The 27,251-nt window shown below is 45.8% G+C and overlaps 1 protein-coding gene across 1 annotated transcript; it reads right to left on the reverse strand.

Moving 5' to 3' along the window:
- Nucleotides 1-21,211: 21,211 nt before the first annotated feature.
- Nucleotides 21,212-22,039, reverse strand: LOC123116334 (DNA topoisomerase 1). The gene is made up of 3 exons (XM_044537299.1): nt 21,902-22,039; nt 21,741-21,809; nt 21,212-21,652 (listed from the first exon to the last, which is right to left on the reverse strand). Exons 1-3 carry the CDS (start codon nt 21,948-21,950, stop codon nt 21,378-21,380), a joined length of 393 nt encoding a protein of 130 aa, XP_044393234.1. The 5' UTR covers nt 21,951-22,039; the 3' UTR covers nt 21,212-21,377.
- Between the last annotated feature and the right edge of the window lie 5,212 nt (nt 22,040-27,251).

Genomic DNA, 27,251 nt, shown 5'->3' on the forward strand with positions numbered 1-27,251 from the left:
CGAGGGAGTGACGTTGGCAGGGCTAGAGGTGAGAGTGGGTGGATATGAGTGAAATGAGAGGGGTAGAGGTGGAGATGAATGGATGAGAGGGGTAGAGGTGGGCCCAAAATCTTATCCACTCGAATCTTATCCATTAGACAGGAATGCTTTCTGGACACCAGACGCCAGTGACCTTGGCGTCTGGGTGTCCATCAGACACACCAGACGGCCTGTCTGGTCACCTGCGTGAGCAAAGCAAGCCAGACGCCAGGGACCCTGGCGTCTGGGTGTGGGAGGCAGACGCCAGTGACCTTGGCGTCTGGGTGTCCATCAGACACACCAGACGGCCTGTCTGGTCACCTGCGTGAGCAAAGCAAGCCAGACGCCAGGGACCCTGGCGTCTGGGTGTGGGAGGCAGACGCTAGTGACCTTGGCGTCTGGGTGTCCATCAGACACACCAGACGGCCTGTCTGGTCACCTGCGTGAGCAAAGCAAGCCAGACGCCAGGGACCCTGGCGTCTGGGTGTGGGAGGCAGACGCCAGGGACCCTGGCGTCTGGGTGTGGGCCTGGTGTTTTTGCACACAGCTTGTTAAAGTTTTTGCTTAGCAACAACTAGCAAACACTGTTAAATATGAACAAAGCATGCTACTCTCAACCAAAAATATGAACAAAGCATATCAACTAGTCTCGAATGACGAACATAGTTTGCACATAATCTCAAATAGTCTCGAATGACAGAAATAGTTCATGACCACACAAGGTCTCGAATAATAAGTTCATACATTAAACAAAGTCTCGACAGTTCATCATCGACGCCGGTGCCTTTCCATTTGTCTACTGAGTAGTCCGGGGCCACTTTCCCTTCTTGTCACGTGCCTCGTCCTCCTCTCGTGCATCGCGAGCCCTTGCAAGTTTGCTTGCCCTCTCTTCTTGACGAGCCGCCTTCTCTTTGTGTGCCCTCTCTTGCTCACGCTTCTTGCGCTCACGAGCCTCCTTCTCACGACGCTCCCGCTCCAATCCCCGTGCATAGGACTCCTCGAATAGGCGCTGCCTCCGTAACCAATCTGCACGTTGGTCCTCTTGGATATCTTTTGGTACCTCGTGATCTATCCAAGTGAAGTACTTGCAAAGTGGAGGAGGGGACTACATATAAACCATGATTTTGTTAGACATATGAGTGACAACTTGTTGATGTTTTTTATATGTACACCTAACATACCGGTGGTATGTCATATGCGTTAGTTGGCCTTCGACGATCATGTGCATAGTTGGGACACACGAAAAACCTTCTACCTTCTGTCCATGACTTATTGCGGTCAGTGGACACCTTCATCTTGCAAACATCACCACACCAACATGGTGGTGTGGGCACATCCTTCTCCTTCTTCTTGTCCAAACTGGCCTCCAACCACGTCTTCGGCATGTCCTCTTGGTCCGCGCACGGTGGCCTCGTCCTGGAACCGGATGAAGCCATGCCTACAAAAAGAACAATTGTTAGCACAAGACATTAAGAGAGCAAATGCATAAATGCTAGGAATTGTATGAACAAATAATATACCATTATTATTAGATCAACCATCTGGATTAAACAAATAACCGAAGGCCGATCCATTATCAACCATTCCTCTACGACCACCTCTAGCACTTGTGCTTCCTCTTCGACCACGACCACCTCTAGCACTTGTGCCTGCTCGACCACCACCTCTAGCACTTGTGCTAGCTCGACCACCACCTCTAGCACTTGTGCTCCCTCTACGAACACTAGCACCTCTAGCACTTGTGCTCCCTCTACGACCACCACTACCACCTCTGACACTCGTTCTTCCTCGACCACCACCACCGTCACCTCTTCCACCTCTTTCACCATCGGTGCCGCCTCCACGACTTGTTTTTCTTTTTTTTGGTTTTCTTTTTTTTGCATGTCCGCTCATTGTGTCCCCCTTCACCGCACACCCCACAGTTGATAATGTCAGGAGCCTCCATGAAATGACCGCTACCAAATTGTTTCATGCCAGTGTATCCAGCCAGGTCATCCATATCACCCCTGAACCTCTTAGTTCTCCTTCTACCCTTCGTCTCCACCTTCAGAAGAGGGTCTGGCCTAATATGAGGGCCATGGTACTCAGGCCACTGTGATTGGTCCAAGAAAGGTTGAAATCTTGGCGCCCATGTCAACCTAGTAGCTTCCACATGGAACTCTTGCATCCTCACAGTTTTTCCATCATTAACATGTATGTTTCTCGCCTTCGCCGCCGTTATCAAATGCGAGCATGGCCAATGATACTTACTAGGCCTCTCGCACTGGCACCACCGAGTCTTCAGTTTCACCTCGAATGCAGCACCACCATATTGTCTACCATCTCGTGTTGTGCCACCTGGCTCATCAATTTGATAGATCATTTCAAGTCTATCGAATACGATAACTTGTTGTCGTGAAGACTTGCTTGCTTGTAACTGCAACCATTCATCAACCTTTTCCGGATAATCCTTTTTTTCACCTATCCATTTTGCAGTCTCTTCAGAATGCCTCTGAAAGTACTCATTAAGCTTGAAGAAGGTGTACTCCACTATTGCAGTCACCGGCAAAGCACGAGCACCCTTCAACACATTGTTGAAACATTCTACGAGATTGCTCGTCATGTCGCCATATCGCCAACCACCATCGTCATGAGCGCGTGCCCACTTGTGCTTCTCACTTAAATTCCTAGTTAAGAAGTCTTTTCCCCCTTCGTTCACCGCTGCAAAGAGTTTGTTGTACCGAGCATCGAAACCTTGGGTGGTGAAGGCCACACATACATGGGTAAGGTCTTTGCTGAGCTCCTTGCTCTTACATGCCCGGTAAAAGTTGGCCACGAAATGCCTCATGCACCATCTGTGGTGAAGCTTTGGAAATCCTGGAATAACAATGTCCATTGCCTTGAGTATGCCATGATGTCTGTCCGATATGATGCATACCTCCTTAGCCCCAATCACGTTGTGCCCAACATGACCCATGAACCACTCCCAGTTGTCTTGGTGCTCGGAAGGCACCAAAGCAAATGCACATGGCAACACGTTGTCGTTTGATGAGTGCGCCATTGCTACCATTAGTGTGCCCTTATATCTACCGGTCAAGAACGTGCCATCTATAGAAAAGACCGGACGACAATGCTGAAACGCCTCCACACATTGTCCATAACTCCAGAAGGCACGGTGGAACACTCCCTCGTGATCCTCGACCACATGAAACATGCCCGGGTTCCTATGTGCAATGGCGGCCAACAACCTTGGGAGCTGGTTGTATGCTTCTTCATAACCACCGTACAACATCCTAATAGCATTTGCCTTTGCCTTCCATGCCTTCCCATACTTGACTTCATAACCAAATTGTTTTTTCACCGTCCGCATGAGAAACCTCACTTTCACAGTGGGATCAAAGGCTATGTCTTTCATCCATTTGTATCCAAGATACTCAGATGTGAGTTGACGGTGTGTCTTTCTAAGTCGTTTCGATGGCGGTTTGCATCTATGAGTGGTATCACAACTTGTTAACACCCATTCTTCGGTTTCTTTAAGCTTTCTTGCACGAACCTTCCATGTGCATTCCTTTTGCTCACACACCATGGTGTAACGCAATTTCATGTCGGAGTGCTCAACATAAATTGGCCTATGGTTTCGAATGGCATAGTCAGCCAACCAAAACTTCAGCATAGGCAAGCTCAGAAACTTCAATCCTTTCTTCAAATAAGCATTCTCGTCCTCATTCTCCACCCTTGGTTCTCCTGGATCCGGGCATGGTGTTGGCTCAATCGCCGTCATTCTCATTCCACCGTCAACAACAGCTTTATGGGCAAGGCCGAGATCTTTAAATAAGTGAGTTCTTTTTTGTAAGCCCGTCAGCTCAAAGTGGATTTGGTTCTCCTCCTTTGTGAATCCATCCTCGTCCAACTGTTCAACTGGACCCTCGTCATCCGAGTCATACGCATATTGACGCCTAAAAGGCAAGTCACGATCCATGTCCTTTTGCGCTATGTACACATCCAAGTCACCAACATCATTGCCATGAAACCCTTCCTCTTGCTCTTCGTCGTCATCATAAGCATCTTCATCCTCTTGAATTACTCCGTCACTAGCAGTCACCTCAACTTCATTTGCTTGGCTAGTTGGTGGTTGGCTAGAAGCATTGGGAGCATACAACTCAACCTCATTTGCTTGGCTAGTTGGTGGTTGGCTAGAAGCATTGGGGGCATACAACTCAACCTCATTTGCTTGGCTAGTTGGTGGTTGGCTAGAAGCATTGGGGGCATACAACTCAACCTCATTTGCTTGGCTAGTTGGTGGTTGGCTAGAAGCATTGGGGGCATATAACTCAACCTCATTTGCTTTGATAGTTGGTACACGGGGACATGGTGGGGGATAAACATTGGGGGCATCAACCACAACCCTATGCTCAACAAGTGGCACCATTGTCCTCCCGCTCATGTCATCCATTGGGGAAGAGACATGCCGGTTCAAATCAAAGGTAAACCGAGGAGATTCAGTGGTGGCAAACAATTCAAGTGACTTGTCTTCCGATTGGGATACTTTTTCCTTGTATACATCCCAATGCAAATCCGAGGTGATAGGCATACTTTTCAAGCGAGATTTGGCTCCAACTCCAACATCATACCTTCCTATTAACTTAACATCAACATTGGTGTCCATCCACTTCAAGACTTGTCTCACTTTTGCAACAACATCCTCATAGCTAGGGCTTCTATCAAAAACCAATGGTTCCTCACCCGTGTCGGCATTGTTACTCAAGAATGCCTCCTTGTCAATGTAATGAACATTAACAAGTCTCTCCATCTAAAAATTACATGAATGCATTTAAGACCTCAATGAGAATTGGTGTTTATCCAAATACATCTTATTATATCCAAATCATATCAACACTAAATTATGGGTGATGACCACAAAAGTATCACTAATCACTAATTAACACACTAAGCAAAGTTAACCCTAATCACTAACTAACCCTAACCCCCAATCTTTCTACTCAACAAACATATATTCCTACTACACACCATGCATAGCACTATATTATCAAAGTTAACCAAGCCATTCACACTAACATAAGGGGGAGAAAACATGAACTAGGGTTCCACCAACATGTATAAAATGCAACCAAAAGGACAAGACTTAACAAAAAATAATTGGATGATTTGGGAGAGATTAACAAGAGTAACAAAGTGATGGAAAGATCCACCTAAGGGATGTACCTTTTGGAGAGGATTTGAGGGGGAGCTTGAGGGGTGAGAGAGAGTGGGGAGGCAGCAACTCTTCTTCAAGCTCGGGCTGGATTGGGGAAAGTGTGTGGGGTGGGACCCACACACTCTCCCGGTGGGGTTATCCACTTACCGGGGCCAGACGCCAGGGACCCTGGCGTCTGGCCCCTTTGCCACGTCAGCAGGTCAACGGGCAGACGGGCAGTGCGGGCCAGGGGCCAGACGCCAGGGACCGTGGCGTCTGCTTCGTAACCCAGACGCCAGGGACCTTGGCGTCACCGAAAAAGGTCAGAAACGAAATTTTTTTTGGAACGAGGTCAAATCGGGATTTAGTTTGCCTTAAGGGTCAGAACAGTAATTTTGTCCTGTCCTGGCCTGATGAGGGGTAGAAAGTGTCAGGCGAGCAGGGCAGTGCTGGATTCGACCCATAGCACGGTGCCGTCATGAACGGAAGGGGCAGAAGATGAGCATGGGGTTACACGCTGAAGGCCCTCCGAACGGCCAGGTTTGTTTCCCTCCGCCACTATATTTCCTTGCAGATGGAGACGACCACGCCACCTGCGTCGATGCCACCAGTTCTTATGTGTCCAGCCTACAGCAGTTGAGCTGCCAACACCTCGTGTTAGAATTGGATAGCTCTGCTAACTCTGTAGTATGATTTTTCTGTCAGTGCTGCTACTGCTGCAGGGACAAATAATCGGACGAACGGTGAGATGGTCAAGCTAAAGAATATTAATTATTCCACCCATATGGGTTTGCGTGATTACTTTGAATTACTGCACTTGGTTCATCTTTAGTGGAATTTATTTTTGCGTTCAAAATATGTGCTCCACCTACACAATATGTTTGCTCGACACATTAGCTTGAGTGTGTTAGTTTACAGGTTGCACGAGCTTGAATTAGATGCGGATCAGCTGCCTTTTCTTCATGTAAGAAATTGTTCCCTTCGTCATGTATCCCTCATGATTATTCTGTCTTTAATAAGACTAACATTATTCTATTCAACCTGAAGCGATGGTGGGTAACTTTTGAGATATTTCATAACAATATGACCTAGACTATTCTTTCTCAAGGAGTAATGCCATTGTAGTTTTCATGGCTAAATTACTCAATAACTCTCACTAATTCTATACACGCTATTTGAAATGATAGGGGTACTTTGTACGCATTTTGGTAGATTACCTTTGGGGGTGGGAGTTTGAGATTTTTATTTCTATTGTTAATTTTCTGGTTTTCCATATTTAAAATACGCAATATATTTCGAAGAACACCTTTGAATATTTTCTACATTTTGTATTGTTGGACAAGTTATCCAAGTGGTACCCATGATATTAGCGTTATATTAATGCTGGTAACAATGATGCATCTGAAGAACTAAAGACATTAGTTTACCAGATTGTTCACTTTGTTGGTATGTTCCTTTGGTTGTCAGAACTGCTACTACGACCACAGTGCTAGCTACTTTATTTTGCAATGTTGGTGGCATAGGATTATAACACACCAATGTGTATTTTTGTCTAGCTAATCTTATTGATCGGGGACCATAGCATGATCGGAAATGGTAGTGTATATTCTTTTTTGTTGATCCATCTCTTTATCCGATCTATTATTTATTTTGTGATTTCATTGGGGATGTCTTCTGAAAATGGAGTTAATTTTATTTATTTATTCCACATATTAGCTAAGTTTTATCACCTCCAATTCAAGCATTTTCTTTTCAGGCAATTCCTATTTTTTATGCATATAATGGTGTTGCATGATTATGTTCCCTTGGTGCTACTTGGAACTGGTTAAAGTTTGACTGAGGTGAACTAATCGTGTGTATTGAATATTTCAACTATGAATAAGCTATTACACATGCTTCTTTTTTCCATGTGTTTCCTTCGCGGGTAACTGCATTTCTATGTGTTCATTGATCATCTCTATATGATCCCGGTTACTATTGCCATCATCTTTTTTTCTCTATTGTAAAAAAAAATCATGCTTTCTGTTCGTTCATTCTTTGGGCGATTACAAACCTAGAGCACCTCAGTGTCCAGACAAGTGAGGCAGATGAAAAGGTGACCAATGGCTGTGGATGTATCAAACACTGCATGCTACTGCTTCAGCCACTGATGACGCACATCCACCGCGGATTTCGGCAGCAACAACACAAGCCTATGGAGATCAAGCTTATTTTTTGGAGATCATTCGAATTTGCGTGCCAACATACAAAGTGGCGGATGATTCCTCTTATTTTGCTCCTATGTACATGTCCACCTTGCTTTCCGTATGCCCCCAAGCCATGAGACTGCTATTATGTTTTTGTTGTATAATCTGTGAACCATGTGTTGTATATGTACTCAATGTACTCTATCTGTGCTTCAGAACAACTTTAAGATTAATTATGATGTTAATTAATAACTATTTTTATCAGTTTGCAAAACTTCACTACATTTACATGTACACGTCCACACACTCTTTAGACTATTGGGTGTTTGATCTGTTGGAATGTGGGCGATAGTCACCCTAATGCCATTCTGTTTGTTTGTTTGGGGGCTTTGGTATGTTATTACTTGGGCTATCCAACTCTAATTTGGCGCGGCAAAGCGCGCGTATGCCTCTAGTGCATGGTCCATGCAGCATGGAGCAGAACCAACTCAGGAAATCTAGAAGGGCCATGTGAAACTGGACCAAGACATGCATGCGACGCGTGGAATGAAGCGAACCCAAAAAAAATCTGGAGTGGCCACATGACTTTGACCATGCAAAAACATGCAGTCAAACAAATATTAATAAAAAAGGGAACTCTTTCATAGGATGCACTGCACACGCAGAATAGACAAGGGCACATACGTGTCGCTCAAACAACATGGGTAAAAAAATCCAAAAAATCCAGAAAAATCAAACCCTTACGGGCCTAGACTTCTTAGTATGTGCTACAACATGTGTCTAGCATGTTATGTGGATGTGCAACAGATTTGTGCAACAAATAAGAGTTCATGTGCAAAGAAGCATAGAAGGTATGAGGCAGAAAAACAAACAAAATGATCAAGGGTAGAATAATTTAGTGTGAACTTAGTCAAGGGTGCGCCATTAGTATCAAATTTTCTTTTGAACTAGCGCGCCTGTCCAAACATACTAATGGCGCATCCGGGCACAGTGCGCCATTACTAGTTGCAACTAGTAATGGCGCACTTGTCCCACAGTGCGCCACTAATGTTGTTTTTTTAATTATATTTTTTATTCCTTTTGTTGCAAAACTACTAATGGCGCACTGCTCCACCGTGCGCCATTACTAGTTCAAACTAGTAATGGCGCACTGTGAAGCAGTGCGCCATTAGTATGATATTTTTTTATTCTTCTTTTTTTGCAAAACTACTAATGGCGCATGAGATGTAGATGCGCCATTAGTAACCTGGATTACTAATGGCGCATTTATTGTTGGTGCGCCATTAGTAAGTGGGCAGCAACAAGATATTTTGGGCAGCCTCTCCTACCCACACTCACTTTCTCCCCCACTTCATTCTCTCCACCTCCTCCTTGTCTCGGGTGCCTCCTCTTTTTCACCTCATTTCCACCATAGATTCATTCAAATTAAGTGGTTAAATTACCTTGTTTTGATAGGTAAGTAAGGGGGAAGCTATATTTATGTTGTTCTCCCTACAACAATGTGCACATGCACTTTTTATGGCCTAGCTAGATCTATGTATGTTCGTGGTGTTGCATATGTTTGTGGTGTTGCATATGTGTTTGTGGTTGGAGGTGTACCGGTATTTGAAATGCGATAGTTGCCAATATTTTGCCGGAATGTTGATTCATTTCTGTTTCGGCGATAATTTTGGCATTAAGCATTCTTTTTGGTCCTATTTTTAGGGAAAGTCATGCCAAATTTTTTCTTGGTTCTAAAATATTGTTTTGCTCTACCCCGCAGGCAACCATGGTCCGCACGATGACCGAAGGCATCGTGAATAGGTTTTTGAGGTCCGCGAAGGCCGAGATGCTTCAAAAGAACGAGACGGAGATAAGATGTCCGTGTCGAAGATGCAAGCTGGAGAGCCTTATTGCGGACCCGGATTCCGGGCAGGTGCGGGACCACCTGCTCTTGCGTGGTTTCATGGATGGCTATCGGTGGCAAGGTGATGAAGATGACTACGAAGTCGTTCATGGGGGCCGGGCAAGAAATGAGGAAGGGCAGCAAGACAACCACCGCGGCTCGGGCGGGCGAGAAGACGAAGAATCCCCAGGAGATGATCACGACGGTGATGCTGTACACAGTCATCATGTAGAAGATGCAGGACATGATGATGAGGAAGATGCCGGAGCAGAGGACGGGCATGATCATGAAGATGATGATGCCGGCGGAGCAGACGACGGGGACCATCGATGGGCTGGGTGCAGGACCCTTATATTCAAGAGCTGCTTCTCAAGCAGACGGATAACGCAAGAGCTGCCGCCCGAGAGAAAGCCAAGGTGGATCAACTTGAGTTAGACGCGGTTACTCCATTGTATGAAGGATGCAGGCCCGAGGATACCCGCCTGAAAGTAACGCTCATGGCTCTGGAGATGAAGGTAAAACACAAAATGACCGACGCATGCTTCGACGAGAACATGTCATTTTGGCACGAACGTCTTCCAAAGGGGAACAAGTGCCCGACCAGTTTGGAGGAGGCGAAGAAAATCGTGTGTCCTCTGGATTTACCGCACGTGAAATACCATGTCTGCATGAACAATTGCATCATTTATCGGGACGAGCACGCGGAGTCTACCATATGTCCGGTGTGCGGCGTCACTCGATACAAGAAGAGGAAGAAAGCTCCTCGAAAAGTGGTGTGGTACTTTCCGATCACTCCTCGTCTGCAGCGGTATTTCGCGGATCCTAAGGTAGCAAAGCTCCTGCGTTGGCACGCGGATAGGGAGGAGAAGAAGCGAGAAGATGACGCAAATGATCCGGAGATAGATAAAAAAGACAAGATGCTGTCACCCTAAGGATGCGAGCCAGTGGCAAGCGTTGAATTTTGAATACCCAGAATTTGGGAAGGATCCAAGGAACATCGTGTTCATGGGACATCGAAGGTGGCTTCGCGACGATGACCCGTGGAGGAAACGCAAGGATCTGTTCGATGGTGAAACCGAATCCCGAAAACGCCCGTGTACGAGGAGCGGCGAGGAAATAGACAAGTTGTTGAAAAATTGGAAAGACTGCCCACTGCCGGGAAAGAAGCAAAAGGCGCCAGAGCCGCTGCTGAAGGTATGGAAAATGAGGTCTGTTTTCTGGGACTTGCCGTACTGGAAGATCCACCGTGTGCCTCACAGCCTTGATGTCATGCATATCACGAAGAACGTGTGCGAGAGTCTGCTTGGTACCCTGCTCAACATGCCAGAGAGGACCAAAGATGGGCCGAAAGCAAGGGCAGACTTGAAATCAATGGGCATCAGGCAAGAGCTTCACGCTATATATGATGATGATGATGATGATGATGATGATGCTGATGATGATGATGATGATGAGGCGAAGCAGGACACAGAAAGTCGTCGCAAAGGCAAAAAGGCCAAGAAGACCGGAAATGACTACCCTCCCACGTGCTTCACTCTAAGTCAGGAGGAGATCGAGCAGTTTTTCACCTGCCTCCTAGGAGTAAAACTTCCTTACGGTTACGCGGGGAAGATAAGCAGATACCTAGACCCAGCGAAGCAGAAGTTCAGCGGGATGAAGTCTCACGACTGTCACGTGCTGATGACGCAGATACTTCCAGTTGCAATCCGTGGGATCATGGACGCGCACGTCCGTGAAACGCTATTTGGCCTATGCAACTTCTTCGACGTCATCTCTCGGAAGTCGATTGGCGTGAGGCAACTCAGAAGGCTACAGGAAGAGATCGTGGTGATACTATGCGAGCTTGAGATGTACTTCCCGCCCGCATTCTTCGACGTTATGGTGCATCTGCTGGTCCATATAGTGGAGGATATCATCCAACTCGGGCCGACGTTCCTGCACAGCATGATGCCGTTCGAAAGGATGAATGGTGTCATCAAAGGATACGTTCACAACATGTCACGTCCAGAGGGAAGCATAGCCAGGGGCTTTCTGACCGAAGAGTGCATCTCGTACTGCACGAATTATTTAGGCATCGAGAACCCCGTTGGTCTGCCCGTCAATAGGCACCTCGGCAGGCTCGCTGGATGGGGTCACCGTGAGGGTCGCCGCGAAATGCATGTCGACTTCGAGGGTCGACTCGCCAACTTTGAAAGAGCAAACCTAGTCGCGCTACAACACATAGACGTGGTCGATCCTTGGGTGGTAGAGCACAAAACCTTTATTAAGAAGACGTACAATGACCGAGGCCAACATAGGACGGACGGAGATATACTCAAAGAGCACAACTCATGTTTCACGCGTTGGTTCAAGCAGAAGTTTCTGTCGTACCCTTTACATGAGGATTCTTCCGCGGAAGAACAACTCATATTCGCCTTGTCACAGGGCGCCGAGCACAACCTGATGACCTATGAGGCGTACGATATCAACGGCTACACATTCTACACCGAGGCCAAGGACATGAAGAGCGATGGTTATCAGAACTCCGGGGTAACGATGGAATCCTACACCGGTAACGACAAGGACAGATACTACGGAAGGATCGAGGAGATCTGGGAGCTGAGCTACGCTGGAGAGAAGGTCCCGATGTTCCGTGTCAGATGGGCCAAGAGCGTCCTAAAAGAAGACCGGTATTTCACCACCATGGTTATACCCGAAGCCAAATCCAAGACCGCGGGCGCAAACGTCACCGCGAAAAATGAGCCATGGGTACTGGCTTCCCAAGTGGACCAATGCTTCTTCATTACCGACCCGTCAAAGACCAGTCGTGTTGTCGTGAGGAGAGGCAAAAGGAAGATCATCGGAATGGATGGAGTAGCCAATGATCAAGACTTCGACAAGTACGGCGACCCGAGGATCGAACATGACGACGATGATGAAGTAGCAGCATACACCACAAGAAGAAGCAGGACCACCCTACCTAAAGGACGTCCGTTCCATAGAAGAACTTCATTTGCGAAAAAGAAGGGCAAGAAGATTGTTAACAGATAGCTAGCTAAGATCGATTGTATTTAAATTGTAGCCTTCATTTCTTGATTGTATTTCATGGGCACTTTTTGAACTATCATGAATATTTTTAAATTTCATGGACACTCGATCTCGACCCCCCTACATCTCGATCGCTATCCCACCTCGCCAGATCCGGTCCCCCTCGCCGCCGAGCACCCCCCGGTCCATCGGCCGCCGCCGCCGACCCCCCGCACCCCTCCCCTACTCAACCGCCGCCACCGACCCCCCGCACCCTCCCCCGCTCCACCGGCATTACTGTTTGATGATATTTCTTAAAAAAATATTACTGTCTTATAAAAAAATTACTGTTATGATTTAAACAAGTTTGAACATATTTAAACACAAATAAGTATCAAACAACATTTTAAGTGCATAATTTTTTTTTTGTGGAGCCTAGGAATCGAACCCAGGACCTCCTGATGTGAGAACTGGCACCTGACAAGTCGAGCTAGTAGAGGGGAGTTGATGTGGATAAGGTCAGGTGGGAGATAACCTGTTGGCTCGAGCGGAAATAAAAAAAATACTAATGGCGCACCAGGTCGAGGTGCGCCATTAGCATGTATATACTTATGGCGCACCGAGGGGTGGTGCGCCATTAGTATTGTGCCCCCCTACTTCGTATCGATCCCCTCTCTCTCCCTCGCCCGAGCCCTCGCCCTCGATCCCCTCTCTCTCCCTCGCCCGAGCCCTCGCCCTCGATCCCCTTCCCCTCTCCTCTCCCGACGCCGCCGCCCCGCCGCCCTCGACGCCGGCCAGATCCGCCGCCACCTCTGCTCGAGCTGCTCCCATCGACCACGCCGCTGCTCGCGTGCTTCTTCTCTCCCGCAACCCCGCCATTGAAGGTCTCGCAAGGTCCTCTTCTCCTCCCCCTCCCCCTTTGTTCGATTCGATTGTGCCGCCGTCAAGGTTCCCTGATGATGCTGGTTCCTCTCGCGCGCAGGCTGCACGCACCTCGGACCGCGTGTGCCTAGTTCTTCCCGGGACGCTGCCCCGACCCTACTACCCACGCCATCAGGGGAGCTCATCAAGGTATCATCCCCCCTCTCTCTCTCTCTGCTCTCTCCAACTCTCATGCTCTGGCGTGTTTTTTTCCTAAGGGACGAAACTATGTTCTCTTGTTGCTATTGCTAGGTGTTTTTGTCTGCCATGTACGTACATACCTAGAGTAGTTGATTAGATGCAGAATTCTTTGTTTGCTGAATTGCTGAATTGGAAACTGTATCATCTGGTCTGCGTGTGACACGCCATTTTAGCAAATTCTTTGTTTCTCTTGTTCCATTGATACAATATCAGATCATTTCGATGCATTGGTCTGTATCCAATTACTCTGCTTTGCACTCCCGATTTTTATTGTATTAAGAGTATCAGTATCTAGCGGTCTGAGCATTGGTCTTTGGATTTAGCTTCTATCAACTGTGCTGTCTATGCTGCAAAATTTCAATATGCTCTGTCTATACTGCAAAGCTGGTAAACATGGAGTTTCCATACTTTATATCTTAAGTGAAACTGAGCGTACTATCGATCCTTGTTCCGATTTTATCAGTTTGACTTTTGGTTCAACCAAATGAGTAATCAGAATTTAGTTGCTACTGTTCTGGTGTAAGCTATGGCCAATATATATAACAGATTCTTTCACTTGTGTCTGTACCAAGATCAAATGTGTGGGGAGTTTCTCTTTGTTGATATATTATTCCAAGAACAATTGTATCAAGCAAGAATATTGACTAAGGCATTGTTGCAGAGATTCTGAGAATTAGCAAATGATTTTGTGTACTGTCCTCTGTTCTTTCTTATTGGTGCGGTGATTGCTGAACAAGATCCCACCTGAACTTGCAGAAAAGAAGGACAAAAAGACTTAGTTGGTAACTGCTGAGGACTAACCTGATTTGCACCAATATTAGTCAATCAGAAAATGATCCATCATAGCTTTTGAACAGACTAGGGACAGTTAGGGACAACATTATGTCTAGCTAGGAACTGCAAATTAACAATAATTACAAGTAGGAGGGCCTAGTGACCCCGGGCGATAAATGAATGGTCAAATTCAAAGGTTGTGTTCATATTGGTCAAATCAAGTTATCTATGGAAATGCCACATTCTGCTGCAGCCAAACACTAAGCATTCATTGCTCCACTAGAGTTTCTACCTCTTATCTGATGAATGGTTTTATGAAAATGCCTTCATGGGTATATAGTCATGCAATCTGAATTTATGTTCAGCACTTGAAGGAAAAAACTATACACTCTTTCATCTGCCTTTTTGTGATTTGATAGTTGTAACTGTTCACCCGCATCTTGTATGTCATAGTGATGATTTACTCAAGTGGTAATTGGACACTAATATGATTCTGAAGTCATATGATAGTTGGTGTTTTGGTTTGTGATTAACATTTGACAATAATTAAATTGTTGTGAAGTAGTGAGACCCTGGAAATGTTACTTATATATGCATAATGCTCTTACTGCTCTGGAAGGATTGGACAAGTGTGTACGAACGTTTCAGATAGTTGGCCAAATGATATTTAAGCAAGTAGCACATTGCCTTGTCCACCTGGGATAATGATTTTGCAGGTACCCCGAGAGGCCCTTGAGTTTGCCGGAATGTCGATTAACTTCTGTTCCGGCAAATTCGGGTACTCCATATGTCCTATTTTCAGCAAAGGTCATGCTGAAATTTTCCGTGAATTTTAGCATGACTTTGCTAAAAATAGGACATATGGGGTACTTGTGACTAATGCATGGGCCGGGGTATCTTAGTAGTTAATTAAGTAGGATCAAGTGCCCCGGCGTACTTGTGACTAATGCATGGCTTTTAGGGTGCCTCGGTGTCGATAAAAACCGAAATGATGAAAGCCTAGGCTTTTAGGGTGCCTCGGCGTCGAAAAACCCTCAATGATAAAAGCTTAGATTTTAGGATGCCTCGGTGTCGACAAACCCTAAATGATGAGACCATGATCTTGTTCCTTGACAATAACCAACCTTTTGACCAAACTTTGTTTCTATTTAGAGAGAAACATGGCCCACAACGATGAGGCCAGGGGTTCGGGCGGCAAGGCATTCTGGGAGCTGTCCCAGGAGATGGAGGAACAACCTCACTTGTATGAGGACACCGCCTTCCCCACCGATCCTGAGACCACTGATGGTGCCGCCGAGGATGACCCCACTGATGCCACCACTGATGGTGCCGCCGAGGATGCCACCACTGATGATGGCGGCGCATGCACAGATGGCAGCCAGAAGAGGCAACGGAAGGACCGGCGCCCGACCGTGCTCCGCACCCTCAAGGAGGAAGTTACTAAAGTGGACTCCGACGGGAATCCAACGGCGCCCGAACGAATAGTCAAGGGGTACTCGGTTCAGCTCGGGTGCATTCTCCGGAGCACCGTCTCGATCAACACCGAGAACCTGAGGCATCCTGACCGAGGGAATTTGCGCAACCTCCTCTTCACGAAGCTGCACGAACAATACAAGTTCCCCGCTGAATTTGAAAACACAAGCCTCAAAGGGAATAAAGTGAACAATGCTGCCCTCACGAAGATGAGCAAGGCCCTGTCTACTTGGAAAAGTAATGTGAAGAGAATGATCGAGAAAGGTGAGAGTTATGAGAAGATCAAGGAGAAAAATCCTTCGATCACCGAAGATGACTACAACAACTTCAAGATCAATTGCTCGAGCACCGCACACTCCCAATCAAGTCAGTGGGGGAAAGAAATGCGGGAGCTGAACTTAGGGGAACACACACTCGGTCTCGGCGGTTATAGAGTGGCGGAGCCTATATGGGACAAGGAGGAGGCGGACCGTGCCGAGCAAGGCCTATCACCCCTCTTCGATAAATACGGTGACAAGCAGACCAGGAACTATGTCAGGGCCCGGTACAAGAAGGACCCGAAAACAAAGGAGCTTACCACGGATCCGAAGACCAGGGCGCTTGAGCTTGTTCTGGTAAGGAATACACCCCCGCGTAATTAGCTCCATATGGTTGCATTCTAATTAATGAAGCCAAATTTCTAAATGGTTCACATTCCTTCCACAGGCGACTGAAAGCAGTAGCGTGGGGTCGACTAAGAGCAACCCTTGGGACACCACTCTAAATAGGGCGTTGAATGTAATGAAGAACAAGGATAAGCTCAGTAAGCCGACGTCAGCTGGTCGTGTGGCCGGCAAAGGCTTGTCGACAAAATGGGGGTCATACTATAACACTGGTGGGCGAAAGGAGAAAAAGACCAGCTCGGAAAGCCAGGCGCGCGAGGTTCAAGAACTCAAGGCACAGGTGGCGCGGATTCCGGAGATTGTCCATGAGCAAGTGCAACAACAACTCGGAGCGGCGATCACCGCCATTGTGCCTACCTTGATCTCGGGGTTGAGTGCGTGGATTGCGGGCGGCCAACAGGGGCCGCCCCCGATTCCTAGCTTCACGGCCAGCAACTCGCAGAACGCGATGCCGGGGCCATTGGTGTCTCCGGCGGAGGCGGCATTGGTATCACCGACGCCGGCACGGGAGCTTAATGCACCCGTGTGTACGCCGGCCGGCACCTCTGCAGCAAGCGGCCTCTCCGTCAACTGCACGCCCGCCGTTGGCGGTGCCTCGACATTAGCCGAGCTCGACGCCATCATCACGGTAACTAATTAAGCCTCTCTCGGACGAGGACTTCATCTCCTTGCCTTTGACTGGGCATCCCTGACGCCCTAAATGTTTTCGCAGGGCGCCACCGACGTTCCGTGCACTCTCCTGCACTTCGTGAACAACGAGTTGGTCGATGTCGCCAAGGGCAAAATCGTTCAACCGGGCAAACCCTTGTTCCACGGTACCCAGATGCCACCCAACTTGTTTAGGGTTCAACTGGTTCGGGTGCTGCCAGGCTGCGACGAGTTGCTACCTCCGATTCGACCCGTCGGGGCTGACGATGATGACGTGATGACCCTCAGCGCCTGCCTGATCGGCTGGCCCCTGCTTTGGCCGAAGAGCTAGATTCGTTTGGGGGCAGGGGACACCACCCCAAAGACAACACCGCCAGTCGTGCCGACGCCAAGTCGGCCCCATGGCAAGACCGCCGCAATGGTGCCGGACATCCCTATGCCACTGGATCCAAACATGCATATGGCACAGGATCAGAACGACGACGACGACGATACATTCGGCAACGTCGATCAGTACTTTGCCGATCATGGGTACGGTGGCGACTTCATGGGGCCTCCTTCTCAAGAACCCAACCCAACAAAAGACGTGCGCGATCTAGCTGGTACCGCGGAGAAGCCAAGTTGCAACAGGCGTCGTCTGCCGTTCAGCTCTCAGGAGACGCCTCCAGCTGCCGACTTCACCGAGTCTCAGATAGGCGAGGTGCGAAATATTCTCAGCCCCAACACACTCAAGAAGGCGGTCTGTGAGCAGAACTCGGTCCCATTACAGGAGAAGAAGAAGGCACGCAAAAGAAAGACAAACAAGGGTGCGGTCCAGCCGGCACCGAGTACGATCCGTGCTCAGGACGGGCCACCTTCACCTGAGGATTTAATGAGGAGGGTGCATGTGGCGGGTAGGCAGATGCTACCGAGAAATATGCTCGATGTTGCAGCCGGTTCTATGCGGAGTCTGCATGACAGTGTTCTTTCTTTGGAGAAGCGGCGTCTCAAAGAGAAGGATGTGGCATACCCGGTTTTCGTGGCCAAGGTGCCAGAGGGCAAGGGCTTTGTGGATAACTCCATCGGGGGTACGATCGTCCTGCGGTTTGATGACATCCACGCTATGTTGAACCTTCATCCGCTGCACTACACCTTCGTTCGGCTATTTTCGTTGAGTATGGAGATGCGGATCATTCGCGACAAGACCCCAGACATCGTGATAGTCGACCCCTTCTACATGCGTGCCAAGATCTTGGGCAGCGCTGGGGACCGGCAAGTCGCGAGTTCTTACCTCGAAGGCGTCATTCTGGCAAACCCAGATAAGGATAACTTCCTCGTGCCTTACTTTCCCGAGTAAGTCCTCCCCTCAACCGTCCCGTAACATACGAATTCTTAGATTTCGATCATTTTTCTTTTAACATTTCGTGTTTTCTGCAGTGACACACATTGCACGCTCATCCTCCTAAGTCCCAAATATTCCATGGCCACGTATTTCGACCCGGACCGTCAGTCGAACGTAGACTACACAAATGTCAAGAAGGTTCTTGATGATGTTCTCCCCGGCTACGCCCAATCTGGAGGCACCTTCAACAGGCCTATTCGTAAGTACGGCAAGCACGTGTTCTCCCACAATACGACGTTCTGCCGCGTCAAGCAGCCGCCTGGCGGTCAGAAGGGTGCCTACTACACCATCCATCACATGCGGGCGATCGTACGGGACCATCATCAACTTCTGCTACCGAGTAAACTCAAAGATTGGGCCGCAAGCGTGTCGGCAATCCAGGACGCGGACATCAGACAAGAATTCTTTCGCATCCAGTCGGAGTTTGCGGAAATCATCCATCAAGATGTCCTTCGTACCTCGGGGCAGTTCTACCTCAGAAATCAACCGTCCAACAGTGAGATAGACGGAATGCTACAAATGCAGGCTAACAACGCCCGTAATTTCATGACTCCCACGATAGACGGCGGCTTCATCCACGCTCCGGTCCCTTGAGTCGAGTCGAAAGCAGTGATGCTGTGTCTAGTTCTGAAACATCGATTGGCTCATGTTGTAATTAAACTTTAATGAACTTGTAGTATGTCTCTTTGGTTTCGAGAGTCGTTCAACTTAGATGTAATCGATTCTATTAATGTCTTGCTTTTCTCTTCCGATCGTTCTGTTGCATACTTATATATTGCTTATGTATTGTCTATGAATTGGTACTAACGTTTCATTTGGCTAGTGCATAGTGATGCCGTCGTATGTCGTGTACAAGGGTAAGGTTCCCGGAGTCTACGATGACTGGGAGGAGTGTCGGAGACAGGTTCACCGATTCAGCGGTAACAGTTACAAAGGGTACACCACTAGGGCCGAGGCCGAATCTAGATACGCCCGCTATCTAGCGCGAGAGGGGAGGGAGCGTTGGAGGAACCGGATGAAGACGAGTTTCATCGTGATGATGCTCATCGTGATGACCGCAGCTGTCTTCTATGTGATGGTAGTTTAGATGATCGATATCGACTTGTAATGTGAAGACAAACTCGCTACTCGCGGTCTCGAGACTTGTAATATAATGTTCTATCTTTGTTCGGTCTTTTCAATTCGGAGACTAATATGATGAATTGTATTCGGAGACTAATATGATGAATTGTATTCAGAGACTAATCTTCTGTTGTATTCGATGAATCTGTTGTTGATGTGTGCTGTCTATATTTTGTCCAATTATACATTTTGTAACCTGTGAAAAAAACAGAAAATTAGAAAATTAAAAAAACCTAATATTCATACTAATGGCGCATCACATAACAGTGCGCCATTAGTATTCCAGAGGATACTAATGGCGCATCCTTAAGCAGTGCGCCATTAGTATGCCGAGGTTACTAATGGCGCATCACGTTGTGGTGCGCCATTAGTATGCCAAAGCACCTGGCTATACATGGCCCCTGGGAGGCATACTAAAGGCGCACCATGCCCTACACTAATGGCGCACTGTTGGTGCGCCATTAGTATACCAGATACTAATGGCGCACCAGTGGTGCGCCATTAGTAAATATTACTAATGGCGTGCTAGTAATGGCGCACCTCTAATGCGCCATTAATGGCCAAATTAAGTGCGCCATTAGTAGCCCTTTTTCTAGTAGTGTGAACGCAAACAGTTCATCGAAATGAACTGTATGCCCTCTATCGCACACACCTTGACCTAGCTGACCATTTATGTTGTGTTGCCTAATCGAAAACAATTCAATCAAGTAAACCGTATGCCGTATATCACACATACCTTGATCTGGCTGACCGTTTCTATTATCTTTGCTCCTCACAAACAGTTCATCGGGGTGAACTGTATGCCGTATATTGCACACACCTTCATCTGGCTGCCCGTTTCTGTTGTTAAGCTCATTACAAACAGTTCATTCGAGTGAATGGTATGCCACGCATCGCACACGCAAGTAAAATCTGAAACGTGTTTGTTGCTACGCCATTGCAAACGTTTTGTATAATTTTTGACGGTTTTATTACATAACCGTTTGCAATTAGGTTGCGTTATCAACATCCTGTACTCTGATGTATTTCAATTATGAAATCCTGGTCCCGTAATACGAAAATCAAATATATTGTGTGCTTAATATGAAATGTGAATTTGATTATTAACGTATTAATAATAATAGGCCAATTAGCCTGCTCATTGGGTTTTTCTATTGCAGACGGTTATTGAGACAACACCGTGGGTGATGACCTCACACAACCAACACAGTTTCTAGGAAGTAAACGTCTTGGATCAATGAACAATCATACACGACTCCCTCTAGAAAACTCTTTACATTAGGCTACCTACGCCAAACGTTTTCCGCAGAAAAAAGTGAATGTGATAGACAACCTATACAACACAATTTCTTCTAGGCACCGTGCATGATGCATTTAATAACGTAAACGATAAAATTATTAATATGGTCCGCAATGGCAACGCTATCACAGGGGATTTTGATAGCCAAAATTGTGTGTGATGTACATGCGAACGGAAACGTTTGTCTGAGATTCACCGTGTGGGATGTCACTACCAAAAAAAGAAACAGTCGTGACATTTTGAACGTTGTGTAGATGGTTGGACAAAAGGATGTTATCGGTGTCTCCATGGATGCACGGGTGTTGCTACTTCTAATGCTTATGATCTTAGGCGTTGTTGAGGATTAATGTCGGGATACCATAACCAACTTCTGGAGGTGGTTCTTTATAGCTGCAATGATATCATGGAAAGACTACAACTCAAAAGTCCAAATAGCAAAGAAGACAAAAAATAATGTTTTTCCTAAATGCTACCCTAGATAGTGTAATGGTGTACACGGACTGCTCACAAGGCAGCTATTGAGAGCCCACCATTGCTTCTTCACACAACGACTAAGTGGCTAATACTAAACTTTCCCCAGGAGCAAAAAGGAAGGTTGCCACTAGAAAGGAAATACTACAGAGGAAATTATACTTCTTCACTCATCCTCGTCTTCACTATCCTCCTCCTCTTCCTCTTCTCGTCGTCCTCTACTTCACTCTCGTCCTCCTCCTCCTCCCCATCCTCCTCTTCCTCGTCTAATTCTTCATGCCTTTTCTTTTTCTTTTTATTCGCAATCTTCCTCACCATCTTAAGTTGTGCTTCCTTGTCAGTTTTTGGGCTGTCTGTCTTAGGTGAACTCAGATTTGTTATAATTTCATCATCTACATTCTCGTTGGTGATATTGAGTTGCACATGACTCTCTGAAATTAGAATATAAGTAAATCACTTGTTTGCAGGTAAGATGTATGAGAATTTTTACTAAAAAAGGGAACAAGAGAAGATGAGGACCATTCGGATTCTCTGTAGAAGAAGATGATACAGATGAAGCTGAAGATAAATCATTTGACTTCATCTCATCTACATATCAATACATATCAAGTTAGTTAGATTTTATAATTACTACTAGTGATCAATTAATATGCTAGCATGTGGTAAAATATGTGATGTACCCCCAGCATCATCGCCCGACTGAGTGCCGTAATCTACATGACGATCCATATGTTAAGGTGGAGAGTATAGTTACTAGCAAGAAGAAGACCAAGCGGTAGATAGAGAGATAGACAGTGAGAGAGACAGAGAAATTATAAAACCACAAATCAACATTTCTTTCTAAGAATAGTTTTGTATATATATGTACATTAAAGTGCATACATCTACCTAAGGTGGTACAAAAATATCACAACAGAAGGTATTGCATTGTTCGAGTGTCCACTTTTCTTAAATCTCATTGGAAGCTACTAGACTACATGAGTATATAAACACACTAATGTGTCCATTACATTTGCCAGTGGTGGAAAAAAGATTGTCAGTTACGATATTGCATTAGGCATGATTGTAAAAAAAATTCTGAATAAAGGCACTAATTTCATATTAGACCAATGGAGTTTGATATCCCAAAATATTCTTTTTAATTTGACTTCTCAATATGACTAAGCGAGGGAGGATGTGAAAATATGTTTTATTTCTTTAGGGATATAGGATCATCTCAATTCAAGTGCCTATGCCATTTCGGTAGATAAAACAGGGCAACCCAATATGTTGCAAGTACAAAATTTGGGCTCCCGACCCCATGATGGGATTCAAGTGCCGTCACCAATGATGAGATTCTAATGATGGCACAAATTAAAATTATTCTAATATTGTTATAAATCAAAATAGTTATAAGTGGCACTAATATCGTCAATATTAGATCAAATAGTATTCTTTTTTTCATGGTAGATCAAATAATATCCTATGACCACTAATGAAATATTGGTGCAATGCATGTAATAAAAAATGAGCACGATGGCATAGTAAAAAAATGACATGCCATCATATAATTATCATGAAAATGATATCTTCCGATGTATCTCTGTCTCATGTCAGGTTGAGGAAATTAGCCTTAGTAAATCATTACAATTAGTCAGGCCTATCACACTTAAAAAACAATGACTACGTACATGCATGGGAGAGCCTAATTAGCGGGTAACCCTTCAGGTTGTCTCCCATCGAGCTCTATTCGGGCGCCATGTGGTGCGCCCTAGCACCACCATATATCGCATGTTGGGCGCACCTGTTGGAAACACGTTTTTTCCCTTTCTTTACACATGCTACTGGATTTATTTTCTTGGCTTTTGGGTTCACATTGTGCTTGCTTTTTTTCTAAGTTTCCAGGAAGAAAAAATAACTTTCTTTATGTTTTATTGTCCTCGCATAAAGCAGAACATGTGAAAAAAGCAGATTCGTCTCTACTACTATTAAACAAGCAAATATATTCTTCTCTAAATGCACCCCATCTAACGTACACACAACAACCCGCAGCAATTAGAGCCACATGATTAGATTCAGTAATTTATATCTAACTGTCAAATATAACAATAGGCCTCGTCAAAGGTGCATTTAGCAATTTCAGGAGACGGATGAAAACTTTGCCATCCCCATGCGCCCAGCGGCCACGACCCTGACAATCATGCACAAAACGAAAAACAGATCTCATTCGGATCGCCTCACCCCCAACCGAGCACTGGACATCCGGCTTGCCATCGCATGACCTCCCATTAGTGTGATCCTCCATCCCCTCCTCACTTGATTTTGTCCTTGCCATCGAGTGGTCTTCAAGGGGACGCCGGTGACTCCACTACTCCTTCGATAGTGGTTGTGGGGTGTCCGGAGAGGCGGGGATTAGCGGCGCATTGGCGGATTGACCAGGAGCTGCCTCGTGCTAGGGTTCCTCCCCACACCCCTGCTGTGCCTCATCTTCATCTCGCTGTACCCCTCCCATCTATGGTGTCTCGTGTGTCTCCCCCAGTGGCGGAGGCATAGCAGGGTCACGGGGAGGCGGCCGGGGCTTCGCGTGTGGTACGCACAGGTTGTCTGTTGGCTCTGTGCGTGGTGCACAGGCGGTAGTAGCTGCAGCCACGGGCTTTTCTCATAATTTGCATCTAGAACAGCAATAGCAGGGCCATGGATAGGACCATCAAATCTCCCTGAATTCTTCCTGGTTCAGGTTTTTCCCATGCACCGACTGATCGGGGCTGTGAAACACATGTTGGTCGTGTGGAAGGACCTCGGCGACCCCGGCTTAGTCAATGTCACTAACAACGCGTCTGACATGATGTCGCCGGAGTTCTTGTCTTACTATGTTGTCTGCTAAACTACTATCCCTGAATTTATTTAAGGTTATTTCTCATATTTCTGTTCTAAACTAAATGCATATTGTCTTTCTATCTTCTATACATATATGTGCTACAACATGTGTCTTGCTTGTTATGTGGATGTGCAACAGATTTGTGCAACAAAGAAGGGTTCATGTGCAAAGAAGCATAGAAGATATGAGGCAGAAAAAGAAAGAAAATAATCAAGGGTAGAATAAATTCAGTGTGAACTTAGAATACATGTAGTATGGGTGTTTAAAAATCTTCCCTTTATGACTGTTTGGAAATCTGAAGTATCAAGACTATTCTATTTATATATGATTTTTAGTATGAGGTACAGAACCTGCAAGTTCTTAGCGCCCGCAACACCCACAAACTTATTTTCAGCTAGCACACCAAATGAGATGTAATTCTTAATAAGAAAAGTTGCATGGTAGTGTCATATTTGGATTCTAACATTTACGACCCACGAGGAAAAAACCTATCCAAGGCAGTGTCGACTCGACAGTAAACATTGAGAAACCTGGTTTTCAAATTATTTTAAATCCAAAACTCACCTGAAAATCATGAAACTTGGCATGGTACAATGACATGGCACCAACATGCTGTGGTAAAAATTAATCAAAGTTAGGAAAAGTTTTGGTATAAACTTCTTACAAACCGGAGGTTCCCTCAAAAAACCTCATGGTTCCGCGAGGAAACTTGCCACCTATGTGTGCGAAATGACATTTCTGATTACAGTCCTGTTTGCCGCGTATCACGCACATCTTGTCAAGTTGAACCATTTTTGTTCTTTTCGCTGAATGCAAACAGTTCATCAGAATGAACTGTATGCCCTCTATCGCACACACCTTGATTTAGCTGACCATTTATGTTTTGTTGCCTAATCGAAAACAATTAAATCAAGTAAACCATATGCCGTATATCACACACACCTTGAATTGGCTGACCGTTTCTGTTATCTTTGCTTATCACAAACAGTTCATCGGGTGAACTGTATGCCGTGTATTGCAAACACCTTCATCTGGCTGCCCGTTTTTGTTGTTAAGCTCATCGCAAACAGTTCATTCGAGTGAATCATATGCCACACATCGCACACGCAACTATAATCTGAAACATGTTTGTTGGCTACGCCATTGCAAACGTTTTGTATATTTTTGACGGTTTTATTACATCACTGTTTGTGATTAATGCATCACACACAGTTTCGTTGAAGGATCTCTCATTGTAGTGTCGCATTATCAACATCCTATACTCTGATGTATTTCAATTATGAAATTCTGGTTCTGTAATACGAAAATCAAATATATTGTGTGCTTAATACGAAATGTGAATTTGATTGTTAACGTATTAATAATAATAGGCCAATTTGCCTGCTCATTGGGGTTTTCTATTGCAGACGATTATTTAGACAACACCGTGGGCGATGACCTCAGACAACCCACATAGTTTCTAGGAAGTAAACGTCTTGGATTAATGAACAATCACACACGACTTCCTCTAGAAAACTCTTTGCATTAGGCTACCTACACCAAACGTTTTCCACATAAAAAGTGTGTGTGATACACAGCCTATGCAACATAATTTCTTCTAGGCACCGTGCGTGATGCATTTAATAATGTAAATGATAAAATTATTAATATCGTTCGCAATGGCAACGCTATCACAGACAATTTTGATAGGGAAAATTGTGTGTGATGTACATGCGAACAGATACGTTTGTCTGGGATTCACCGTGTGGGATGTCACTACAAAAAAAGACACATCCGTGACATTTTGGGCCGAACGATTTTTTCTGTCTTGCTTATAACACTTCTATGACGATAATTGTGACAAAACCCGGTATCATCATAGATGTGGTGGGGTCCTACTTCTATGATTAACAATCATGACAGAAAATGGGCTTTTCTTCCTGGGCGGACCGGAGACGCAGCTGCATGACATTCTTTGGGCCTTCCATGACGGAAAAACCATTGTAGAAGCAAGGGCGAGGACAATATCGGGGAGTTCCCGGTGATGGTGGATGGTCGGGGGCCGAGCGATGTGCATTTCTCTCGTACACGTATGCGCGTGGGTGCGAAGCGTTGGGCTCTAACTGAACCCGAGCGAGGCATTTGCCTAACTGAACCCGAGCGATTGCACTGCAGGCTACGCGTTACTGAACCCGAGCAATCTTTGAGTTATCTTTGCAAGTCTCTTCGAATTATCCGTTTGGTTTGGCCAACTAGATTGGTAGTTCTTGGAATGGGAGAGTGCTTAGCTTTGAGTTCAATCTTGCGGTGTCCTTACCCAGTAACAGAAAGGGTCTTTGCAAGTCTCTTCGAATTATCCGTTTGGTTTGGCCAACTAGATTGGTAGTTCTTGTAATGGGAGAAGTGCTTAGCTTTGGGTTCAATCTTGCGGTGTCCTTACCCAGTGACAGAAAGGGTTGCAAAGCACGTATTGTATTGTTGCCATTGAGGATAACAAGATGGGATATTTATCATATTGCATGAATTTATTCCTCTACATCATGTCATCTTGCTTAAGGCGTTACTCTGTTTTTAACTTAATACTCTAGATGCATGCTGGATAGCGGTCGATGAGTGGAGTAATAGTAGTAGATGCAGAATCGTTTCGATCTACTTGTCTCAGACGTGATGCCTATATACATGATCATACCTAGATAACCTCATAACTATGCTCAATTCTGTCAATTGCTCAACAGTAATTTGTTCACCCACTGTAGAATACTTATGCTCTTGAGAGAAGCCACTAGTGAAACCTATGGCCCCCGGGTCTATTCACATCATATCAATCTCTATCACTTTATTTACTTGCTTTGTTTTTACTTTGCTTTTACTTTTTTTTACTTTGCATCTATCTATCAAAAATACCAAAAATATTATTTATCATCTCTATCAGTCTCACTATCGTAAGTGGCCGTGAAGGGATTGACAACCCCTAATCGCGTTGGTTGCGAGTTGCTATCGTTTTGTGTAGGTACGAGGGACTTGTGTGTGGTCTCCTACTGGATTGATACCTTGGTTCTCAAAAACTGAGGGAAATACTTACGCTACTTTGCTGCATCATCCTCTCCTCTTCGGGGAAATCCAACGCAGTGCTCAAGAGGTAGCAAGAAGAATTTCTGGCGCCGTTGCCGGGGAGGCTCACGCAAGCAAGTCAA

The sequence above is a fragment of the Triticum aestivum genome, chromosome 5B (assembly GCF_018294505.1).
Source record: "Triticum aestivum cultivar Chinese Spring chromosome 5B, IWGSC CS RefSeq v2.1, whole genome shotgun sequence".
NCBI classification, from domain to species: Eukaryota; Viridiplantae; Streptophyta; class Magnoliopsida; order Poales; family Poaceae; genus Triticum; species Triticum aestivum.

Coding starts and splice junctions, on each gene's coding strand:
- LOC123116334 (XM_044537299.1), bottom strand. CDS start 21,950: ATGGATCGTCATGTAGATTACGGCACTCAGTCGGGCGATGATGCTGGG. Junction 21,810..21,901: donor GTCGGGCGATGATGCTGGGG/GTACATCACATA, acceptor ATTGATATGTAG/ATGAGATGAAGTCAAATGAT. Junction 21,653..21,740: donor TTCTACAGAGAATCCGAATG/GTCCTCATCTTC, acceptor TTCTAATTTCAG/AGAGTCATGTGCAACTCAAT.